The sequence below is a fragment of the Cnephaeus nilssonii genome (genome assembly GCF_951640355.1).
Source record: "Cnephaeus nilssonii genome assembly, chromosome: 12".
Taxonomy (NCBI): domain Eukaryota; kingdom Metazoa; phylum Chordata; class Mammalia; order Chiroptera; family Vespertilionidae; genus Cnephaeus; species Cnephaeus nilssonii.
In genome coordinates, this window is record NC_137083.1 from 27,286,258 (window position 1) to 27,305,672 (window position 19,415).

General features: G+C 44.6%; 1 protein-coding gene and 1 pseudogene across 5 annotated transcripts in view; both read left to right on the forward strand.

The window, feature by feature from the left end:
- Positions 1-5,770: 5,770 nt before the first annotated feature.
- The window catches only part of CDK6 (cyclin dependent kinase 6), a 212,392-nt gene continuing 198,747 nt past the window's right edge, over positions 5,771-19,415 (forward strand). The window contains exons 1-2 of one of the 4 annotated variants that reach the window (XM_079786303.1): positions 5,771-5,919; positions 8,825-9,436. In XM_079786303.1, coding sequence (XP_079642429.1) covers positions 9,204-9,436 — 233 coding nt within the window. In that variant the 5' untranslated portion in view covers positions 5,771-5,919; positions 8,825-9,203. Of the gene's footprint in view, positions 5,920-7,189; positions 7,442-8,390; positions 8,644-8,693; positions 8,713-8,824; positions 9,437-19,415 lie in introns of those variants that run through there. The other 3 variants (XM_079786304.1, XM_079786306.1, XM_079786305.1) reach the window with 3 other exon arrangements.
- On the forward strand, positions 9,494-19,037 carry LOC307108047 (large ribosomal subunit protein eL31-like; annotated as a pseudogene). The gene has a single exon. The product of its transcript is annotated as a large ribosomal subunit protein eL31-like (transcript).

Below are 19,415 nucleotides of genomic sequence, written 5' to 3' on the forward strand. Positions count from 1 at the left end.
TTTTACTGAAAATGACTGTAAGGCCCAGGGGCTTACGTGTGTTGCCCAAGGTCACACAGGTGGTTTGTGGCCAAATTCGGGGTTAAATATCAGGTCCTCTGACCAGCAACTTCCATTATACCTGCCAATCTTGCGAAAGTAAAACTCTTTATTGCCTCTCCCTAACTATTTTCATAACATCTTTCTGAATGATTAGCAAACCCATTTAAGAGACATAGACACTGAAGGTCAGAGAGGTTAAATGACTACTCCCCGAGTGTACCATGAGCATCACTGAGAGAGGAAGAACTAGGAACAAAACACCTCCAGACTTAGAAATCAAGGATTCGGTCCTTCAGGATATATTCACGTAGTTATTGAGGATATTGACAAATTAAAGTATCAGTCTTTCCAGGGTCTGGGCTCTATAGTATCTAATTTACTTCCGAGTTTAGTATTTGCTCTTTTTAAAGAAAAATCGTTTAATTGACATTTCAGTGGTAGGGAATGGAGAAAATGATCTAAACACATTTTCTTTCAGATAAGATTTGAGAATATGTCTTTCCAACAAATTCAGAAATTCATCTAAACACATTTTCCTTTAGACAAAAATGTTTTAAATAGCTAATCTATGAAACACAAGAGAAAACATAAATCCACACAAATAGCAGGTGATCTGTCTAAGCAGAGTGGAACATCATCTTCAGCTTTTTAAATGTTATTCTAGCTGTGTCACACTATTCTGGTCTGTTCTGTGCCCGCTTGGCTCAGTCACACTCATGGAGAGAGACAAGAACCACTGCCACATTGGTTTACCACCTACTATGGCCAGAAGGCACAGCCCGGGGGCCGGGGTGGGGGTGGGGGGGCCTGGGGCACTGCCCCAGGGAGCAAGGCATGGTAGATACTCTTGGGGAGCTCACAGTAGTACATAGCAGAGCACCAAGCTTTTAGGAAGGTAGAAAGCAGATATCCTCAGGAGTTAGAGCAAAGAGGGATGCTGTGCAGCTGAGGGAATCTTTTAGGTTTTCAGAAGGAACAGGGCCTTGGAAGGATGATAGAATTTAGAGAAGAGGGCTGAAAGAAAAGGAACGGCAGGAAAGAGATGAGACATTTCTGAGGTCCGAAATCAGAACACCGGTCCATAACACTTTGCTGGGATTACACTTGAAAAATTATTCTAACATACCTTCCTTAAGGAAATTGAAAGAAATAGTCCCAAAGACAGACTAAAAGACATAAAACCAATTTTCCCATTGACAAACATTTATTGGAGATAAAATACTTGCCAATTACTGTGCTAGATACTGGGTATAAGAAGCTATGGGTAACTTCGAACAAATTTATAGTACAGTTTTAAAAATGGACCCTCTCTTTAACTTAGGGTAAAATGTTTGATCCACAGAGCTATATTATATACTTTGTTCTAGGCATTCAAAGAATTCTGGGAAGAATTCCATTGTATATTATTTTCAGGAAAAATCCATAATGATACATAAAATAGTCACATGTATATGGAGACATACATTATACAATCTCATTCAGTAAGACAGATTATTATTGCACAATAGCATAGACACAGAATGCTATTCATTCTGGAAGAATCGGGTTGTCTGGATATGCCATACCTAGATCTCTGAGGACCTCTCAGCCCCAGGACTCAACATGTGCTTTCTTCACCTGTACCTGCTTCCAGCCCATTCATAGAAGTCTTTCCCACCAGCTAGTGTGGCTCAGTAGTTGAGCATTGACCCAGGAACCAAAAGGTCATGGTTTGATTCCCCAGTCAGGGCACATGCTGGGGTTTTGGGCTCTATCCCTAGAGGGGGGCATGCAGAAGGTGGCCGATCAGTGATGTTTCCCTCTCATCGATGTTTCTATATCTCTATCCCTCTCCCTTCCTCTCTCTCTAAAAATTAATAAAAACATACGTAAGAAAAAATAAGTTTTTCCCAGGTGCCTTTCTTTGACCTTCCTTCTACCTCCCAGATCCCACTTTATCATCATTCACTCCCATGTTGTACTTTTACTGCTTCATCTTCAAGGTCTACTTAAAGTGTGTACACACCTTTTAGCTCAACCAAAGGCAGCTATGGCAACATTGTTAGGCCATCTGTGCAGTTGAGATGCACAAGTATTTATTCTTTAAAAAAAGAAATGTTAGAAGGCAGTGAAAATTACAGGATATTATAAATGGAGAAGAAATGTAGGTATTTCCATGTGACTATCACCAACTTTTATAAGTGTATTTCCAGTTATTTTTCTGCTTACTCAGAATTCTAATATAGTTGGTGAAAGAATGTTTAGAACATGTTTCGAACATGTCACAACAATATGCCAAGAACATACAGATACACACACACACACATACAGGGAGAAAGAAGATAGGAGTGTCTATCAAAAGGGGAAAATATAGGAAAGATGATGACAATTATACAAATATGAACATAGTGCTGACATGTTGCCCAGGGATAATTATAGAGCAGTCGAATCCATGAAAACGGAATGTTCCAATAGATAATAATGTCTGTTTTTTCTCATTAAATTTATAAGCTGCTACCCCATATATTTTTTCCTCTCACCTCAAATAACAAAATCTTTTCAAGTTTCACTGCTCAAATGCAATGCACTGATCACATGCAAAAACAAAAAGAAAAACCTAGGTCATCTCCAAATTGGTGGGAAATAGTTTCTTGAGAAGATTGAACTTAAAAAAATCATTTAAAGTTCATACTTGTAGTTCAAATGATTTTTCCTAGGATATTTAGAAAATTTTCAGTATTATATTTTAAGGGAAGACCCAAGAAAACACCTGGAAATAGGGGAAGAATGCATTAAAAGGCACTGAATTTTATTATGCTATTTCTATTAAGTTTTTCATGGTAATTACTCAACAAAGTTAGTATTTACATACACATATAAATCCAGTTTAAAATAAGTATAACTGATTTCACAGTTATCAAATCAATACACAGAAAAAAAGGTTTACAGACAAAAAATATACATTTGCAAGGACCTCCAATTAAAATTATTGTGCAGTAGATTATAGCAAAAGTTCATTTCTGAGTTTCTGGAAATGTATTTTGTAAATTCAAATAGCTAATATAATTCAGAGATCATTATAATTAGACATATAGTATATAATTACTAATTTTAAATAAACTATTCATTTCTTAAACAAGGTTATAAATTATAGACCAGAATTTAAATTTTTATTCTGGTGAAACAAAAATTTACAAATATTTGATATAAAATATTCACAAATGGAATACATCTCTTCTGTGACACTAAGAAAAATTTCAGTGTAAGCTACACCATCATTTTGGAGACAGATTCATGAGTTCTGATTTTTAAAAACTTAAAAAATGATTTGTAACTTTAGACTAATATGATATGCAGAGTGAAAATATTGGTGCAAATAATTATTTATTCTTGAGTGGTAATGTTTTCATTCATCGAAGATTCCTAAACAAAAAAGTCGGAATTTGGTTCACAGTTTATAAACTTTGCACAAATTTTGTTATGATAACCTGTTACCCAGAGAGGAAGTTATCCATAAACAAAAACAATCTGGCATTTGCTAATTTTATAAAATCCATTGTAAAACTTCCTGGTCTGAACCTTTAAGCAACCAGATGTTAATGTGAACCAGGGAGAGTGAACAATGAATGGTAAGCTAACAATGTCAGAGAAATCAGGTGACATGAAAAGAGTTAACACTCAGTATTAACATATGTAATTAAATAAAATTTCATTTTTTTACAGTGATCAAGTAATCTAGTAGCCTAAATTATGGCATTTCTAATCCACCTAAGGTTGTTATCAAATTCAGTAATTAAAAATGCAATGCATTGTAGAAAACACATTTTTCTGTTAATTTTAAAGATATTTACAGCTTAATATTTTTAAAACAAATTATTTACTCTAATAAGTTCTTACAATTACTTGCTGGTTCCTATGACTGTCTATTAACAGTTATTTCTGAATTACATAAATGTATTGATTACTAGGCAAGTAAATCTTGTTTTAAAAAACATTGATAAGTTGGAACAATGATCAAAATGGAGGATTCACATTCATGTCTCTGGTTTAAAGTCTAGTTATTTGTAGTGATCCAATATCTTATATAAATATTTTATATAAATACAAAATTCAATAATTTGTTTTCTTAAGTCTAAAAGTTATATGAGATTATAAATATCTTTACAAATATATGTTTTGTTCAGAAATTGTATTTTATTTTAGGAGAAATACTCCTAAAATGTATTTTATGAATTATCTTAAGCATAAAGAAACAATTATTCACTTTTATTTTTAAGAAAAAATTATTATAATGCATTGAAAAATATTTGCTAATGGAAATGCAACAATTTTTATTTACCTAACCTGTTACTTCACACTGTTGTTAAAATCAATTTTATAAAGGTAAAATTTTAATCTAGCAATATGGTTTAATTCAAAATAGTCAGAAGGTTTATAGAGGTAATATTTCTAATTCAAACAGAATTTTGCTGGATTTTAATTTTCCACAGAGCACTGAAATAAATAAATTTTTAAGCTTTGTCTTAAAGGTTTCAAGTATTCTACAGATACAAATTTTGGACAACACCGAATTCTTTAAAAACAAACAAACAGTTATTTTAAGTTTTGTTTTACTCCAAGGTAGAAAGTATTGAAAACTGTTTTTTTTTTCTGCCCAAATCGCATTTTCACCTGAAATAATTGTATTCAGGTTTTCTCAGCAGGTAAAGATACATTCTTACAAGGTTTCAAATTTCAGAATTCCAATAATGCATTCAAACTGAGCACCCACCGAATCACGTTCTGGTGTGTGTGTGTGTGTGTCTATGTGTGTGTGTGTGTGTGTGTATCTTGAGGTTCTATTATTTACACTGAATTTTAGTTTTTTTTATCTCCTCAGAAATACCTTAGTGAACCCTCAGCATTTGCTAACCACTTAATAATTGTGAACCGGCCAGTCCCTTCAAGTGATCGTTAACCACAAAAGTGCCTGACAATTTCCAAATCATACCCTCTGTCCAAAAGGAAAAGATAGGGCTTTGTGAGGCCGAAAGGAAGCGGAGGAAAACAAAACAAATGTAGCTCATGCTGAAAGTGAAAAGTGCTTGGACAGATTAGTATTTTCTTTTCTGCAAGGCGCCCTGCCAAACTTTTTTTCTTCTTCTTTTCTTAATAGAGAAGAATTATTTTTCGGTCTGATTTTTCAGTTTCTTGGAAAGTGTGGGTCTTTACCATCCCCATGGGCCCCTCACAATTATTGTTGATTGTTTTGTGTTTTTCCCATCCGTCTACATCTCAAATTGCTGATGCCCCCTCCTCACTCTGTCAAAACCCCAACTCCGGGCGACCCTGGGTTTGGAAATGCCGCCGACTCCCGACGACACGTCCCCCTCCCGCTTCTTCTTTTAGTCGCAAGATTCCCCCACTCCAGTTGCAGCCGGAAATTTTCATTTAACCAACCCCACCCCCCCCTCGCCTCGCCCCCCACTTGGAGCCGAGAGCTGGGGAGCTGGGAGGCTCCGAGCCCAGCCGGTCCGGCCGCCTCCCCGCTCCGGAAGGCTTTAATTTGCACACTTGCTTGCCACTGCGCCGCGAGCCCCCAGCCCGGCCGCCCGGTGGGTCTGGGCAGAGTCGGCCTCCCGGGCCTCCGCCCCCGCCCCCGCCCCCGCCACCTCCCCAGCCTGGGCCCCGAGCTCCGGCCGGAGCCCCACGGCTCCCGTCCACCCCCTGCGAGCCGCGCGGGCGGCGCCCTCCGCCGTCCCTCCGCCCTCCGCCGCTGTGCCCACCCCCTAGCCGAGAGGGAGCTGGTGACTCCTTCCTCCGAGCCGGTTACCTGCTCCGCGCCGCCGCGGACACGTGCGGAGGTCGCCCTGACACCCGCAGCGCTCTCGGAAGGCCGGCCGTGGCCCGGTCGCTCAGGTGAGGATCTGGGCGCCCGGGTGGGTGGGCTGCGGGGTGGGGGGAGGGGGACCCCCCGGGGAAAGATTTGGGCCCTGGGCTAGGGTCGGAAGTGAGGGTGTGGGTGGGGGTGACGGTTGGGGTGGAGGGTATGTCCTCGGAATCCACTTTGATTAACCCTTTGCGAACCAAGGCGGGCCAGTTACGGGGTCCCGTTTTGGGGGAGCTAAAGGAGCCTCTCCTAATCGGGCTAGAAAGGAGGACATCACACACTCGGGACACCCACCACTGAAATCCTGTGCCCGCTCCCACACAGCCGTGCGCAAAAGCACGAACACTCCTTATGCAGATTTTTAAACGGAATTTAAACGCCACTCGGACGATCCCACATTTAGGGTTGAAAATGCACCGCCTCTGGGGACTCTGTGCGGGAGAATGTGTTTCTGCGCCCCATATTGATTTCCCACGAAAGCTCCCTCTCCAGCTCGCCGAGGTGTGGGTGTGGGCTCCACCTTCCCACCACGAGGTGAATGTTAACGCAGGCTCCTCGCCGGCAACCCCCCGCGGGGGAGTTACGCGCCTTGGAGGAGTGCACGCCGGCTGCCTAGTGCCCCGGCGTGGAGCCCCGCATGGAGTCCAGGTTAGGTTTGCTTTAGTTTCCCCGTTTACTTTTAGGAATTTCAAATATCGGGAGTTCAAACGCACACCCCGCAAGGGAGCAGCCTCGGCCCCGCAGCCCGCCGCTCAGGGTGCACGTGGGCGCATCTGTGTGCGCGCACACGCGGGAGCCGTGGTCCCCGGTGCGGCCTCTGGTCGCTGCGCTGGTGGCGACCCTTGCGGTGCTGGGCAGGCTTGGAGAGAGGCACATGAAGGATTTCATTGAGTGTGAAGACAGAGAGCAGAGACAGAAAGCAGAAGGAGGCGGCTGCAGCCTTTGTAGTCGCGGAGGAATGCGGAAATGTTGAAGCACTATGTCAAACTTTTTGAAATGGGGTCAAGTCACATTCAGCCAGCGTGGGAAAGCAACAACAACAACAAAAAAAAGTGGAGGGCGGGGGGGGCGCGGGCAAAGGCACTGTTGCTCCGGTTTCTCTCCGCCGGAGCCGATGGTCTGGGGAGCGAGGAGGGGCCGCGAGGGCGGGTGGTGCGGGGCCGGGCGGGGGCCGCCGGCGCAGTGGGCGCAGTTCCCTGCGGGGGTGGGACGTCCGCGACGCTTCCTTCGCGGCGAAGCCTCGGCTGGAGGGCGGGGATGGGGATGGGGGGGTGGGGACACGGGCGGGCGGGCGGGCGGGCTGCGCAGCCGGCGGCGGCTCCTCCGCTACCTGTGTGGCCCTCGGCCTGGCTCCGGTCCTCCGGCAGGCTGTGGGGGCGCGTTCCTCGGCTCCCCCAGGACTCGCCCACCCCCTTTAAGCGGAGTTTGAGTGGAGTACGTGTGAGAGGCTCCATCCTCGCTGCGGTCTCCTCTGCCCGGACGCAGCGGGGGTCGCGCCATTTGTTTCTTTAATTCCTGGAAGAAGGCGAGCTGGCCAGCTGTGCGGGGCAGGTAATGCCTAGGTGGCCCGGGGATTCCGGACACGCGGCCGGCGGAGCGAACCTCCTGCCGAGGCTGCGGTAGCCGCGGGTTGGAGGTTTCTTGGGAACTGAATTGCAAAATGAATGGGGAGGGAAGGTGACCCCCCCCCCCCGACACACACACACACACACACACACACACACACACACACCACCCTACACTTTGTTGCGGAGGGCTGGGGGGGAGAGGGGGGAGGGGGACGACTGGCTGCAGAAGGCACCAGGCCTTAAGCCGAAAGGGGAATGGAAACCTCGGCTGCGGACCTCGGAGATGATCCCGGGAGTCGGGAAGAGCCCCGGCCGCGGGAGTGGAGCCTCTTCTCTCTCTCACCCCCGGAGGCTCAGCATTTTCTGCCCCCACCCCACCCCCACCCTTTTTCCTGGGGAAATGGAGTTTCACTCGGGTTGGAGTCGGTTGGAAATTTCAGGGCGGGTTACAGTTGTTACCTTTCTCCTTAAGTTATTCTTTAAAGAGACGAGCTAAAATGTGGCGAACACCCTTTCTCCCACATTTGGAGTCCCGTGGGCGACTCCCTCAACCCAGGACCCCACCGTCCACCCGCCCCCGAATAGCGGGAACCCCCACCTCTCCCGGCCAGATGGGTTCCCACCAGGGAGGTCCTCCGCGTTGGCGAAGGAAGAGTGCCATTTCCAACCCAGACTCCTTTACCCCCCCCCCCCAAAGACCATTTGTGATGCAAGTCGTTTTTAAATGTTTCCTGGTAGAAAAACTGAAAGTAGAAAGAAAGGAAGCAATTTTCGAGCAGATGTCTGACCACCCCTTCTCGCACACTCCCAAGCATCGAGTTACAGGGTCCTGGGAGCCCCCACCCACACTCTTCGGCCCCACGCGGGTGGACTCCCGATCCCTCCGCAGCAGCTTGTGCGCGACCCCTGAGCGTCCCACGGCACCCCGGGGGCCCTCTCCCTGCGCGTCCCGGCCGGGGAGGGGAGGGAGGGGAGCCACACAACACAATGATATGGGGATAAATATTAAGCCGTGACATTGACGTGCCCGGCGCCTCCCCTCCCCCGCGCTCCCGGCACACTCTGGGCTCCTCGGCACGCCCCCTCCCGTTCCACTGCGTCCCGCGCGGCGCGGCGCGCTCATCCCCGAGGGGCCCCTGCAACCTCCCCGCGCGAAGACGGTTCCAGCCCTCCAGGGAAAGAAAAGTAACTCCGCTTTTCTCGGAAGAACCAGGACGATTAATGGGCCGGGGAGAAGGCAGGAGCGCGCGGAGGGTAGCGACGGGGGCTTCGTGAAGGCGGAGGAGGGGAGTCTGCAGGAACCCGGAGGAAGGCGCTGGGGATGTCTGACTGCACTTTCTTCTCGTCCTCCCATCTCTTCTTTTAGGTGGAATAATTGTGGACTGAGACGCGCTCCGGCAGAGACTATGTAAACGGCTCGGTGTCTGCACAGCGGACTGCGCTTCGGGGAGGGAAGAGGAGGGATCGGCTCGCTTCTTTGCGACTCGGCAGGCGGGGTTTCGCAGCGGCACCAGTTGTCGCGCCCGCCCGCCCGCGGGGAGGTCGCTCCATCCAGCCCCGCCGGCCGCGAGAGCCCGAGCGCCGGAGCGCGGCAGTCGGCCGGGGTGAGGGAGAGCTAGACCCGGCTCCGGGGCGCCAGGGAGCGGGCCGGGGAGTCCCGGAGGCGGCAAGCGGCGGTCGCCAACCCAGCGGAGCGCGCCCCCAGCTCGCTCCAGCGGTGCGGCGCCGGGCGGCGTCCAGGCGGCATGGAGAAGGACGGGCTGAGCCGCGCGGACCAGCAGTACGAGTGCGTGGCGGAGATCGGGGAGGGCGCCTATGGGAAGGTGTTCAAGGCCCGGGACCTGAAGAACGGAGGCCGTTTCGTGGCGCTGAAGCGCGTGCGGGTGCAGACGGGCGAAGAGGGCATGCCGCTCTCCACCATCCGCGAGGTGGCGGTGCTGAGGCACCTGGAGACCTTCGAGCACCCCAACGTGGTCAGGTGAGCCGGGGGAACGGTGCCCGCGCCGTCGGGGGCCTCGCGCCCGGAAAGTGCTGGGCCAGGAGGATCCAAAAGTGCCCGGGAGGGGTGGGGGTGGGGGTGGGGGGGGGCTGGGGCACGGCGCGACCCGTTGACCTTACAGAGAGAATAAGTTTTGTTGACGGAGCCGCGAGCCACAGAGCCTGTGACCTTGCCAGACAGCGAGCAGAAAGACAAATCAGAAAGTGGGACCTATGCAGGCTTCCCTCCCTGCCGGCCCTGACAGGGGTCTGGGAAGTTGGGTGCCCTTTAGGCACAGAACTAGCCAACCTGAGACACGCCCTGCCAGCCCCCCCCCCCCTCGCTCCCGCCCCCAATAGTTCCCTGGCCATGGGGGAAATTTTGAGAGACTGAGTATAAGTGAGAGAGGTAGCAGGACGCAGTGATAATTTGAAGGAAGAGAACTTGACTGGTATAAATAAGGTTAAAAAAATGCAGAAACAATACTTTTGCCAATCACACCCAGGGTTTTCTCTTCATTAAAGAGATAATGGTAAGTAGTATTCCTGATGGTCTAAGGACTAAAGTGCTGATGCCCATTTTCCAACAGTGTTCTTTTAAATATTCTAAAAATATTGCCTGATGTCTCTGGGCCAACATAGTCTTTGGATTACTTCTCCAACGGGGTAGATAGGAGTCCCAAGATATGGAACCTTAGATTCTAAATTCTAAATTCTGCCTTTGCCTTTTCCAGTGGGTGGGGAGACAAAAGTTCTTGAAGTCACTCCTGTGTGGAAACCAGTAGTAAAAGTGTGTGTGTGTGTGTGTGTGTGTGTGTGTGTGTGCTCGTGTGCGCCTTAGGATAATGGTGTGTTCTTAGTGATCCTGGAATTTCCTCACTGTGTGGTTGACACTGTGTGGTGTGTTCTCTTTTTATTTTCTAAACAGATGAATAGTTTGAAGTCAGAAAGGAATGCACAGAACCGTCTACAAATTAGGGTGTGCTTTTACCTTCCCTCAACTCTTGAGATAATGTGTTGGAAAAAGGCCTTGGGGTCTTCTTCCTGACTTCTCATCCCTCTAGGGATTCTGTTCAACAAATATGTGCCTACTGTGTGCACTGTGGATGAAAATATGTAAATAAGGACAGCTAAATATTTTTGTAACAAGTCAAACAATTTAACATGAGTCATCAAAGTGGAGAGACCCAAGACTGACCTTTGAAATACCAAGCTCTCTACAGACTCAGGGAGCCCAAGTGTCTACAGGCTCATCCTGGGAGGTTTTAACTTGTCTCCTCTTATTCCAGGCTGGTGATTTGTGTGGCACTTTGTTCCTGACACAGTTAGACTCAGGCCAGGAGGCAGCGAAGAATCATAAATACATAAATAAGGTAGTAAATGGCTGTAAAGATAAGGACCCCATTATACCTCCACTTTAACCAGTAAAGCAGAGAGGGACAAAAGATAATGAGATTGGGAGAATTGTGTTTTAGGAAGATGGGATCACATATAAAAGCAGTAGGTTGCCTTTTGTGTGTGTGTTTTCTTTCTTGAAAAACCACAAAAACCCTTTTTGGGGGGAGTCTTTTCGATCACGGAGGGGAAAACGAGGGTGCATTTTGTCCCCTGTAACTTAGTTATCTTCCTAGAGGAATCACCTGGGTGTTTCCCAAAGGATGAATTCCACCACTAGAATTTTAGGACTAAAATTTGTGTTTTATTTTGTTTGTTACCTCTGGAGAGTGTCCAGTCAAGGGTGATCATCATGTGTGTAAATAAGATGCTGTCCTTCCGATGTAGAGGTGTTACCGAGGCGCCCCTGTGCAACCCTGTTTTGTACAAAGCACAGGCTAGTCTTGTAACAGAGGAAGGTTGTTTTGGCCATTGTGCTAGTTGATTTGGGCAGCTCTGTATTCTCTTGATGTAGCCTCCTGAGCTTGGTGTGTCCTCGGAGAGTGGTAACTGTCCCATGACTTAGACTCTATACGGAGCACTTTCAGGAAGCTGTACTTAGGCATTGAAGACAGGGGTCGTTTTCTGAAATTATCTGTACATGTCGGGTTTCTTCCTATAAGCCGTAAGGAGAAACTGAGACAGTGTCTGGAGAGCACTTTGTCCATTTAAAAGTGTTTCAGATGTCCAAGTATTATTTGTGTGCAGGCAGATTCGTGGGCCCTTGCCTCAGAGCCAGTTCCCAGTAAGGAAGGCATCAGTTCGCCTGACTTGTACTCTAGGACAAATCATCCTTAAACCCAGTCATTATCAGCTCTGAAACCAAGAAGCTACTTGAGTATAATGAGCCTGTAGTTTGTCAGAAACGCCCATCAGTCATATGCCATGAAGTTCCGTGGCGCTTGAGAAAATTATTGGTGATGTCATCCTCACAAGCTGCAGATCTGCATTCCAGTTGGTTTCCTTCCCATTTCTTCGCTTCCGCCTCTGCCTTGGGGCAATCATTGGCCCCCATGACTTGTGTGGCTAGGCTAGGATTCTGGACTTCAGAGGTTGCTGATATTTGCAGGGTCAGGAAATCGAGGACAGGTGACAATAATTCTTTTCCTTCCAAGGTAGAGTTGTCAAAGTTGAGCTCCCAAACCAGTGATTTATTGTTTGCCCCACAGGATTATTGCTGGTTCTTTAAAGGTTTCTTAAAAGGGCAGATGCCTTTATAAGTGCCTTCAAGTCGTAAGTAATTTATCGTAATTATAGGCCCTTCCCACAGATAGTTAAGCCTCTAAGCTTGAAGGAGCATAATAAACATATTAGCTTTTTTTCCCCAAAAGTTTAAGGTTTAATTTTGATGGATTTGCCAGAAAAGCTGACTTGTTATTGTTGGCACTGGCACTGCCTACATGTGTGGGGATGATGACTTGACATTCTTGCGTACCTGCACGGGATGTAGCCAAGGCTTGATCAGTCTGGGATGTAAAGTTACTCTTACTTTATGGTTGGTAATCCCAAATCCTAGAGCCTTTGCCACAATCAGACTTCCGTATAAACCTATATTGGAGCTTTGCACTCTACAAATGAATTCTGTTGACATTCTGAACTAAATATATACAAGCAGGTAGGATGATATGGTTTATCAGCAATCTATTCATTCACCAAATACTTATTGAGGGCCTACCATGAGCAAGACGCTGCTAGAAGCTGGGGATACAGCAGCAAACAAGTCAGAAAAAGTCTACACTTCTAGAACTTAACCTTGTAACGGGATGAGAAGTTCTTTTTCTTTTTAAAAATCCACTTATCTTTATTTCCATTGGCTTGCTTTACTATAGTTAACCTAACCAACGTTATAGAGCAACTAATTTTTTGTGATAATTTGGTTTCCAGGAGTTTGCTGATTGAATAGGTAAGATAACCAAAACACTAACCAAATCAGAATCAAATGCGTTTTGAAGATTAAATTTCATCTTAGAGACATACAAATCGATCTATATAGGAAGACATTGTCAGGTAAACACTGTAGATGATGAACATTTGAGCTCTATTTATTATACGAAGATTTAGGAAGAACCTACTGTTTAAAAACCATGGGCTCAGTGCTGGGAAATATACTTGAGTAAATCGCACCCAGCTCCTCTCCTCCAGTAATTCCCCGTGGTTGAAGGAATAAGAGGATCACCATAACCCTGATACGTGATAGTATTGTCAGTACAGAGACCGGTCAGTGCTACCAGTGTTGTCCTTAGGGATCCAAGTTGTTAGTGTAGCAGTAAAAGTAATTAAAATGGAAGTACTGGTTCCAGAAACTAAAACTCATGGCATTTCAGTGAATAAACTTGTGGCATCTAAATATGTTCAATTATTTTTGTCAGCATATTTAATCAATGCTTTAAATAAAAAGCCAACAGAGGAAATTCTCTTGCACGTGGGTCTCTGACTCTCTCATGTATGTGGGGTTCCCATACTTTATATATGTATTAATTTTGGTTATTTTTCTCTTGTTAAAAATAAATAAATAAATAAGTAAGTAATAAAGCCAACAGAAAAATCCATGCAGCTCAATAATTATTATTCAAGGAGAGTTTCCCAACTTTCTCACTTTTTTAAAAATTCTTTATTGTTTAAAGTATTACATGAGTCTTCTTTTTTCCCCCATTGACCTCTCCCCCGGCACCCCCTCCCCCAAGCACAAGCCCTTACCCCCCCCTTACTGTGTGTGTCCATTGGTTTTGCTCAGGTGCAAACAAGTCCTTTGGTTGATCTCTTACCCCTTCCTCCCTCCCCCCCCCCCCCCCCCGCCTTTCCTCATAGGTTGTACAGTCTGTTCCATGCTTCTATGTCTCTGGTTCTATTTTTGTTCATCAGTTTATGTTGTTCATTATATTCCACAAATGAATGAGATCATGTGATACTTATCTTTCTCTGACTGGCTTATTTCACTTAGCATAATGCTCTCTAGTTCCATCCATGCTGTTGCAAATGGTAAGAAATCCTTCTTTTTTACAGCAGTTCATACCAACTTTCTCTTTTTAAAGATCTCAGTAATATCATTAAAAAAAGAATTAAAAATGTGATATTCTCAAGGAAGACCTAGTCATTAAAAGGGTCGAAGACATATGGCATATTATTTGATGCAGCATAAAGCTGAGTCGTCTGGGAGTTCTGAGTAAAAGTGTTATTTTGTGGGTGAATAGTACATTTATTAGAGCTTGTTTCAGTGAAAGGAAAAGCAGGCGTTTAAGTCTCTTTTTAAGTTTCAGTATGTTAAAAGTATGTTGGTCTCTCATTCTCTAGGAGTTCCTTGAAAAGTATCCAGTTTATCAAGGTTCTTTAGTAAATAAACATTTTCACAATGATATTCTGCCCATTCTTCATTGCTGCAGAAAAACTTGGTAATGCTGAATTGTTGACATTGCACTTGTATGATTTTTACGTAACTATTATCACCATGGCATTATTAGAATTTCTCTAGAAGAAACTATAACTATTATCACCATGGCATTATTAGAATTTCTCTATCAAGAAGAAAATGGTATACAAGATGGAAACTTGTATAAACTTGAATGTCTAGTGGTGTATTTTCCTATTTTTAAGACATGGTAAGTGAATATCTATGAAAACAGACTCCTTACTAAAAGTAAATTATCTTTGAAAAACAATATGCCTCGTCCAGGTGACCTGGAAGTTATACTTGCAACCCTACTTTCCGTCTCCCACAATACCTTTTTCCAACTCGGGCCAGGCATAATGGCTCCCGCAAAGAAGGGTGGTGAGAAGGAGGAGGACCATTCTGCCATCAACGAGGTAGTGACCAGAGACTACACCATCAGCATTCACAGGCACATCCATGGAGTGGGTTTCAAGAAGCGTGCCCCTCGGGCACTCATGGAGAGCCAGAAATTTGCCCTGAAGGAGACGGGAACTCCAGATGTAGGCATTGACACCATGCTGAACAAAGCTGTCTAGGCCAAAGGAATAAGGAATGTCCCATACCGTATCTGGGTGTGGTTGTCCAGAAAACATAATGAGGATGAAGATTCACCAGACAAGCTCTATAGGTTGGTCACCTTTGTACCTGTCCCCACTTTCAAAAATCTGCAGACAGTTAATGTAAATCAGAACTAATTGCTGATTGCCGAATTAAGTTATAAAACTGCAAAAACACAAAACGAAATCAACAATATGCCTCGCTATTAATGATCCCCTAGGAATGTTTTCTTAAGAATGAGACATTCAGTACTTGTACTGTGTCATTGTAAACGCAAGGATATTAAGGTTGCAAGACGTTCTGGAAGTCTTTCAGCCCTTTTATGTCATCAAGACACTAAGGCCCAGAGGTCAAGCAACTTCTCTATCATGCCATGATGAAGTAGTTGACTTGTACTAAAAGCTGAATAGCACTTAAAAAAAATCTTTTTAATTGTGTGTGATCACTTTTTAAATGATGTTAAGTGAGTACATCATTTCTAGTTTGGAAAAAATGAACTGTATGAAGACAAAGGTGATGGTTTGCCAGGAATAAATGACATACCAATTCAGGAAATTCCTGAATTCTGCAGTATGCCCTATTGAAGTAGATCTGGAAAAAGTATGATGATTATCCATTGAATTCTGCTCTTAAAGAAGTTGGGTAGGCCAGGTAACTCACTAATTAGAGTGTCATCCCAAAATGCCAAGGTTGCAGGTTTGATACCTGGTCAGGGCACAGAGGAGAATTAATGAATGCATAAATAAGTGGAACAACAAATCAATGTTTCTCTCTCTCCCAAATCAATAAATATTTTTAAAATAATTTGGTAATAACTATGATAATTTAAATAGCTATAGTTAAATACTAATACAAGTAAATAATGTAGTTAAATATTAAGTAATATTGAGTTCATTTTGGACAAAGAACAATAGGAAAAATCTAAGTGCTTGGTATTTGTCTGACAAGTGAACTATGCATAATGTGGCTCTGGCATCTACTACTCATTTAATGAAATAAACACCATAATACTTGAAAATTAGGAAGCAAAGCAACCTCCAGACATAAACAAATATGTTACCCATGCTTCTGGAACTAATTGCACCGTTATTGCTATTCTCATGACATTCAGATGAGCGTTTCTGTCGTCTTAGGAAGGAAGTTAATCAAGAGCTTTCTGGTGTGGTCAATCATAGCAGAGATGAAATCTGGGTGCAGGAGGCTTGGTGTTAGGAGAAGGTAGTGTGTGTCGTGTTGGGCTTTGTCGAAGGGCCAGGAGGCAGCACTGAACATGGGCGCTGGTGGTTGGTAAGAAGCATGCCTACATAAAGGTCACCATTTGAGTAATGATCTATAGATGGTAAGTCTGCTGGGGCAGGCAGGTCAGCAGTCAGAGGGAGGCGTTTTATAAGACTCACTGGGCAGTTGTTTTGAATATCACCAGTTGGCTGTCATAGCTGATTTTGTTTTACCAGCTGCACATGTAGCTGCTCTCCACTGAGAGGTGACGTAAAGCCACCTTAAGGCATGTGACAGGAATCTGTGTCAGTGTACAGGAGTAACTGGAAGTCCATTTGGGATAGGATAATTACTAAACATTTAGAAGTTTACCTAAATTTGGGCAACTACTGGCTTCATCATTTATGTAGCCATTTTAATTATTGATTCTTATTATCTCGCTTTCCTAAAGGATTTTAGTTCAATAGAATTAGAATCACAGTCTAAGAATTTTGGAATTGGAAGGGGTCTTAGATTTAACTTAGCCCAATCCCCTTTGGTCTAGGAATTGTTTTGTAAATGCATAAAAGAATTGTCTTATTTTTAGTCCGCTGTTTTATTCCACATTTATATACATTATAGCTACAAATTGAGGAGAGCTAAGGTTCAAGTAACAGGTTTATATCCAATGTCAACAGGATAGGATGACTAATGTTCATTACATATCTGAAAACACTCCCTTGGGATGTAAAAGTATTTTCAGTTTAATGATTTTATGTTTCCCCTGATGTGAGGACAAGGACTGTATCTGTTATAGTCATGAATAACACAGTGCCCATAACTATTAGCTGCCCATTATATGTTTCCTGAATGAACGAAGTAAAATAAGTTAAATTATAAACCTTCCAGTGAGAACTTTTCATCTTTCTGGAGTTGCCTACAGCAATAGCAAGTATCTCAGGCTAAACACTGAGAGGGTGATCAGTGGGTATTAACTGTAATGCATCTGCACACCAAGACTATTTAGAAAGAGCCTTCAAATGCTAATTGATGTTTAAACTTTTCCTGTGACTCCATTTTTTTGTCTTTAATACTGGCTTCTGCTATGATAGGATTTCTTGTTTTCATTGTGTGGTTTCCTACATGTATCTTAAAGGCAGTCTACTCTATTTCCCCTGAATGTGCTCCTTGCCATCCACGTCTGTGACTTTTTTTCTTTTATTGTCTAAAGTATTACATATGTCTCCTTTTTCCCCCATTGACCTCTCCCCAGCCACTCCCAACCCCCAGCACATGCCCTCACTGTCTGTGTCCATTAGTTATGATTATATGCATGCATACAAGTCCTTTTTGATCTCTTACCCCACCCCCTTTCCCCTGCCTTCCCTCTGAAATTTGATGGTCTGGTCGATGCTTCTATGTCTCTGGATCTATTTTTGTTCATCAGTTTATGTTGTTCATTATATTCCACAAATGAGTGAGATCAACTGATATTTATCTTTCTCTGACTGGCTTATTTCACTTAGCATAATGCTCTCCAGGTCTATCCATGCTGTTGCGAATGGTAAGAATTCCTTCTTTTTTACAGCAGCGTAGTATTCCATTGTGTAGCTGTAACACAGCTTTTTAATCCACTCATCTGCTGATGGGCACTTAGGCTGTTTCCAAATCTTAGCTATGGTGAATTGTGCTGCTATGAACATAGGGGTGCATATATCCTTTCTGATTGGTGTTTCTGGTTTCTTGGGATATAGTCCTAGAAGTGGGGTCACTGGGTCAAATGGGAGTTCCATTTTTAGTTTTTTGAGGAAACTCCATACTGTTCTCCACAGTGGCTGCACCAGTTTGCATTCCCACCAGCAGTGCACGAGGGTTCCCTTTTCACCAGCACTTGTCGTTTGTAGATTTGTTGATGATAGCCATTCTGACAGGTGTGAGACGGTATCTCATTGTCGTTTTGATTTGCATCTCTTGGATGATTAGTGACTGTAAGCATGTTTTTATGTGTCTCTTGGCCTTCTGTATGTTCACTTTTGAGAAGTGTCTATTTAGGGTCTTTCCTCATGTTTTTATTGGATTGTTTATCTTCCTTTCGTTATGTTGTATGAGTTCCCTATAAAATTTGGAGATTAAACCCTTATCAGATATAACATTGGCAAATATGTTAGGCTCCTTACACAATCTTCATATTTTCGGATTCTTTTTTTCTTTTTGCTCTTCTGGTTGGGTGTTTTTGCTTCCTCACATAACAAATCGTTGATTTGATCCTCAGAATCCTTTACTGTTGAATCCCTGTATATTATTCTTTATTTCAGTCAGTGTATGCTTAATTTCTGACTGGTCCTTTTCCATTTTTTTGGAGGTTTCTAGAAGATTCTTGAGTAACCTTATAACCATGGTTTTGAATTCTGTATCCAGTAGTTTGCTTCCTTCCATTTCTTTCATCTGTGACATGTTTCTTTGTCTCCGCATTTTGGCTGCTTCCCTGTGTTTGTTTCCATTTATTGGGTAGCTGCTATGTCTCCTTGAGTTGGTAGAGTGGCCTTGTGTAGTAAGTGTCCTACAAGGCCCAGTGGCTCAGCCTTCCCAGTCACCTGAGCTGGGAGCTCTAGGTGCACCCCTTTGTGGGCTGTGAGCACAGTCTTGTTGTAGTTGAGACTTGATTGCTGTTTGTATCACTGGGAGAAATTGACCTCCAGGCCAATTGGCTGTGAGGACCAGCTGTGTCTACAATGGAAGAGCTGCTGTGCAGGAGACACCCCTATGGAGCAGGACTTGCTTCAGTGGGGCTTTGGTGCTCACTGAGTCTGCCCCTTGTATGTGTCACTTATGGATGTGAAGAGTTGTAATCCAGTATGGTCTGACACTAACCACTGGGAACACTGGCTTTTGGGTCTCCAGGGAGGTGCAAAGTCAGCCACTGCCTGGGGCCACCCAGCTGGAGCTACAGAGACATCTGCAGATTCCTCCTCTTTGGAAGTGCCCAGATGAGGCCCAGCTGTGAAGCAAGGCAGGCAGGTCTTGGGCCTTTTATTGATAGGTTTGGGACTCCCTGACCCAGTTGCAGCTTGTTGGAGAGATTTTGGCCTAACCAAGGACAGCCATTCATATGCAAAAGCCGCTGCAGGCAGCCTGGGTGGGGTTGTAAATTGGATGAAGCAGGGTCTTAGGGAATCACCAGGGCGGAGCAAACAGAAATGGCTGCCAGTCAGCCCTGCGACCCAGCACAGGAACAAGGATCCCTGAGGGCTCCTCCAGTGTGTGAGAAAGCCACCTCCAAGTTCCTGCCCTGATGACAGACAATCCAATTCCTCCTCATATGTGTCTGTATCCCCCAAAGCCTTGCCTTGGTGCTGGAGCTCAG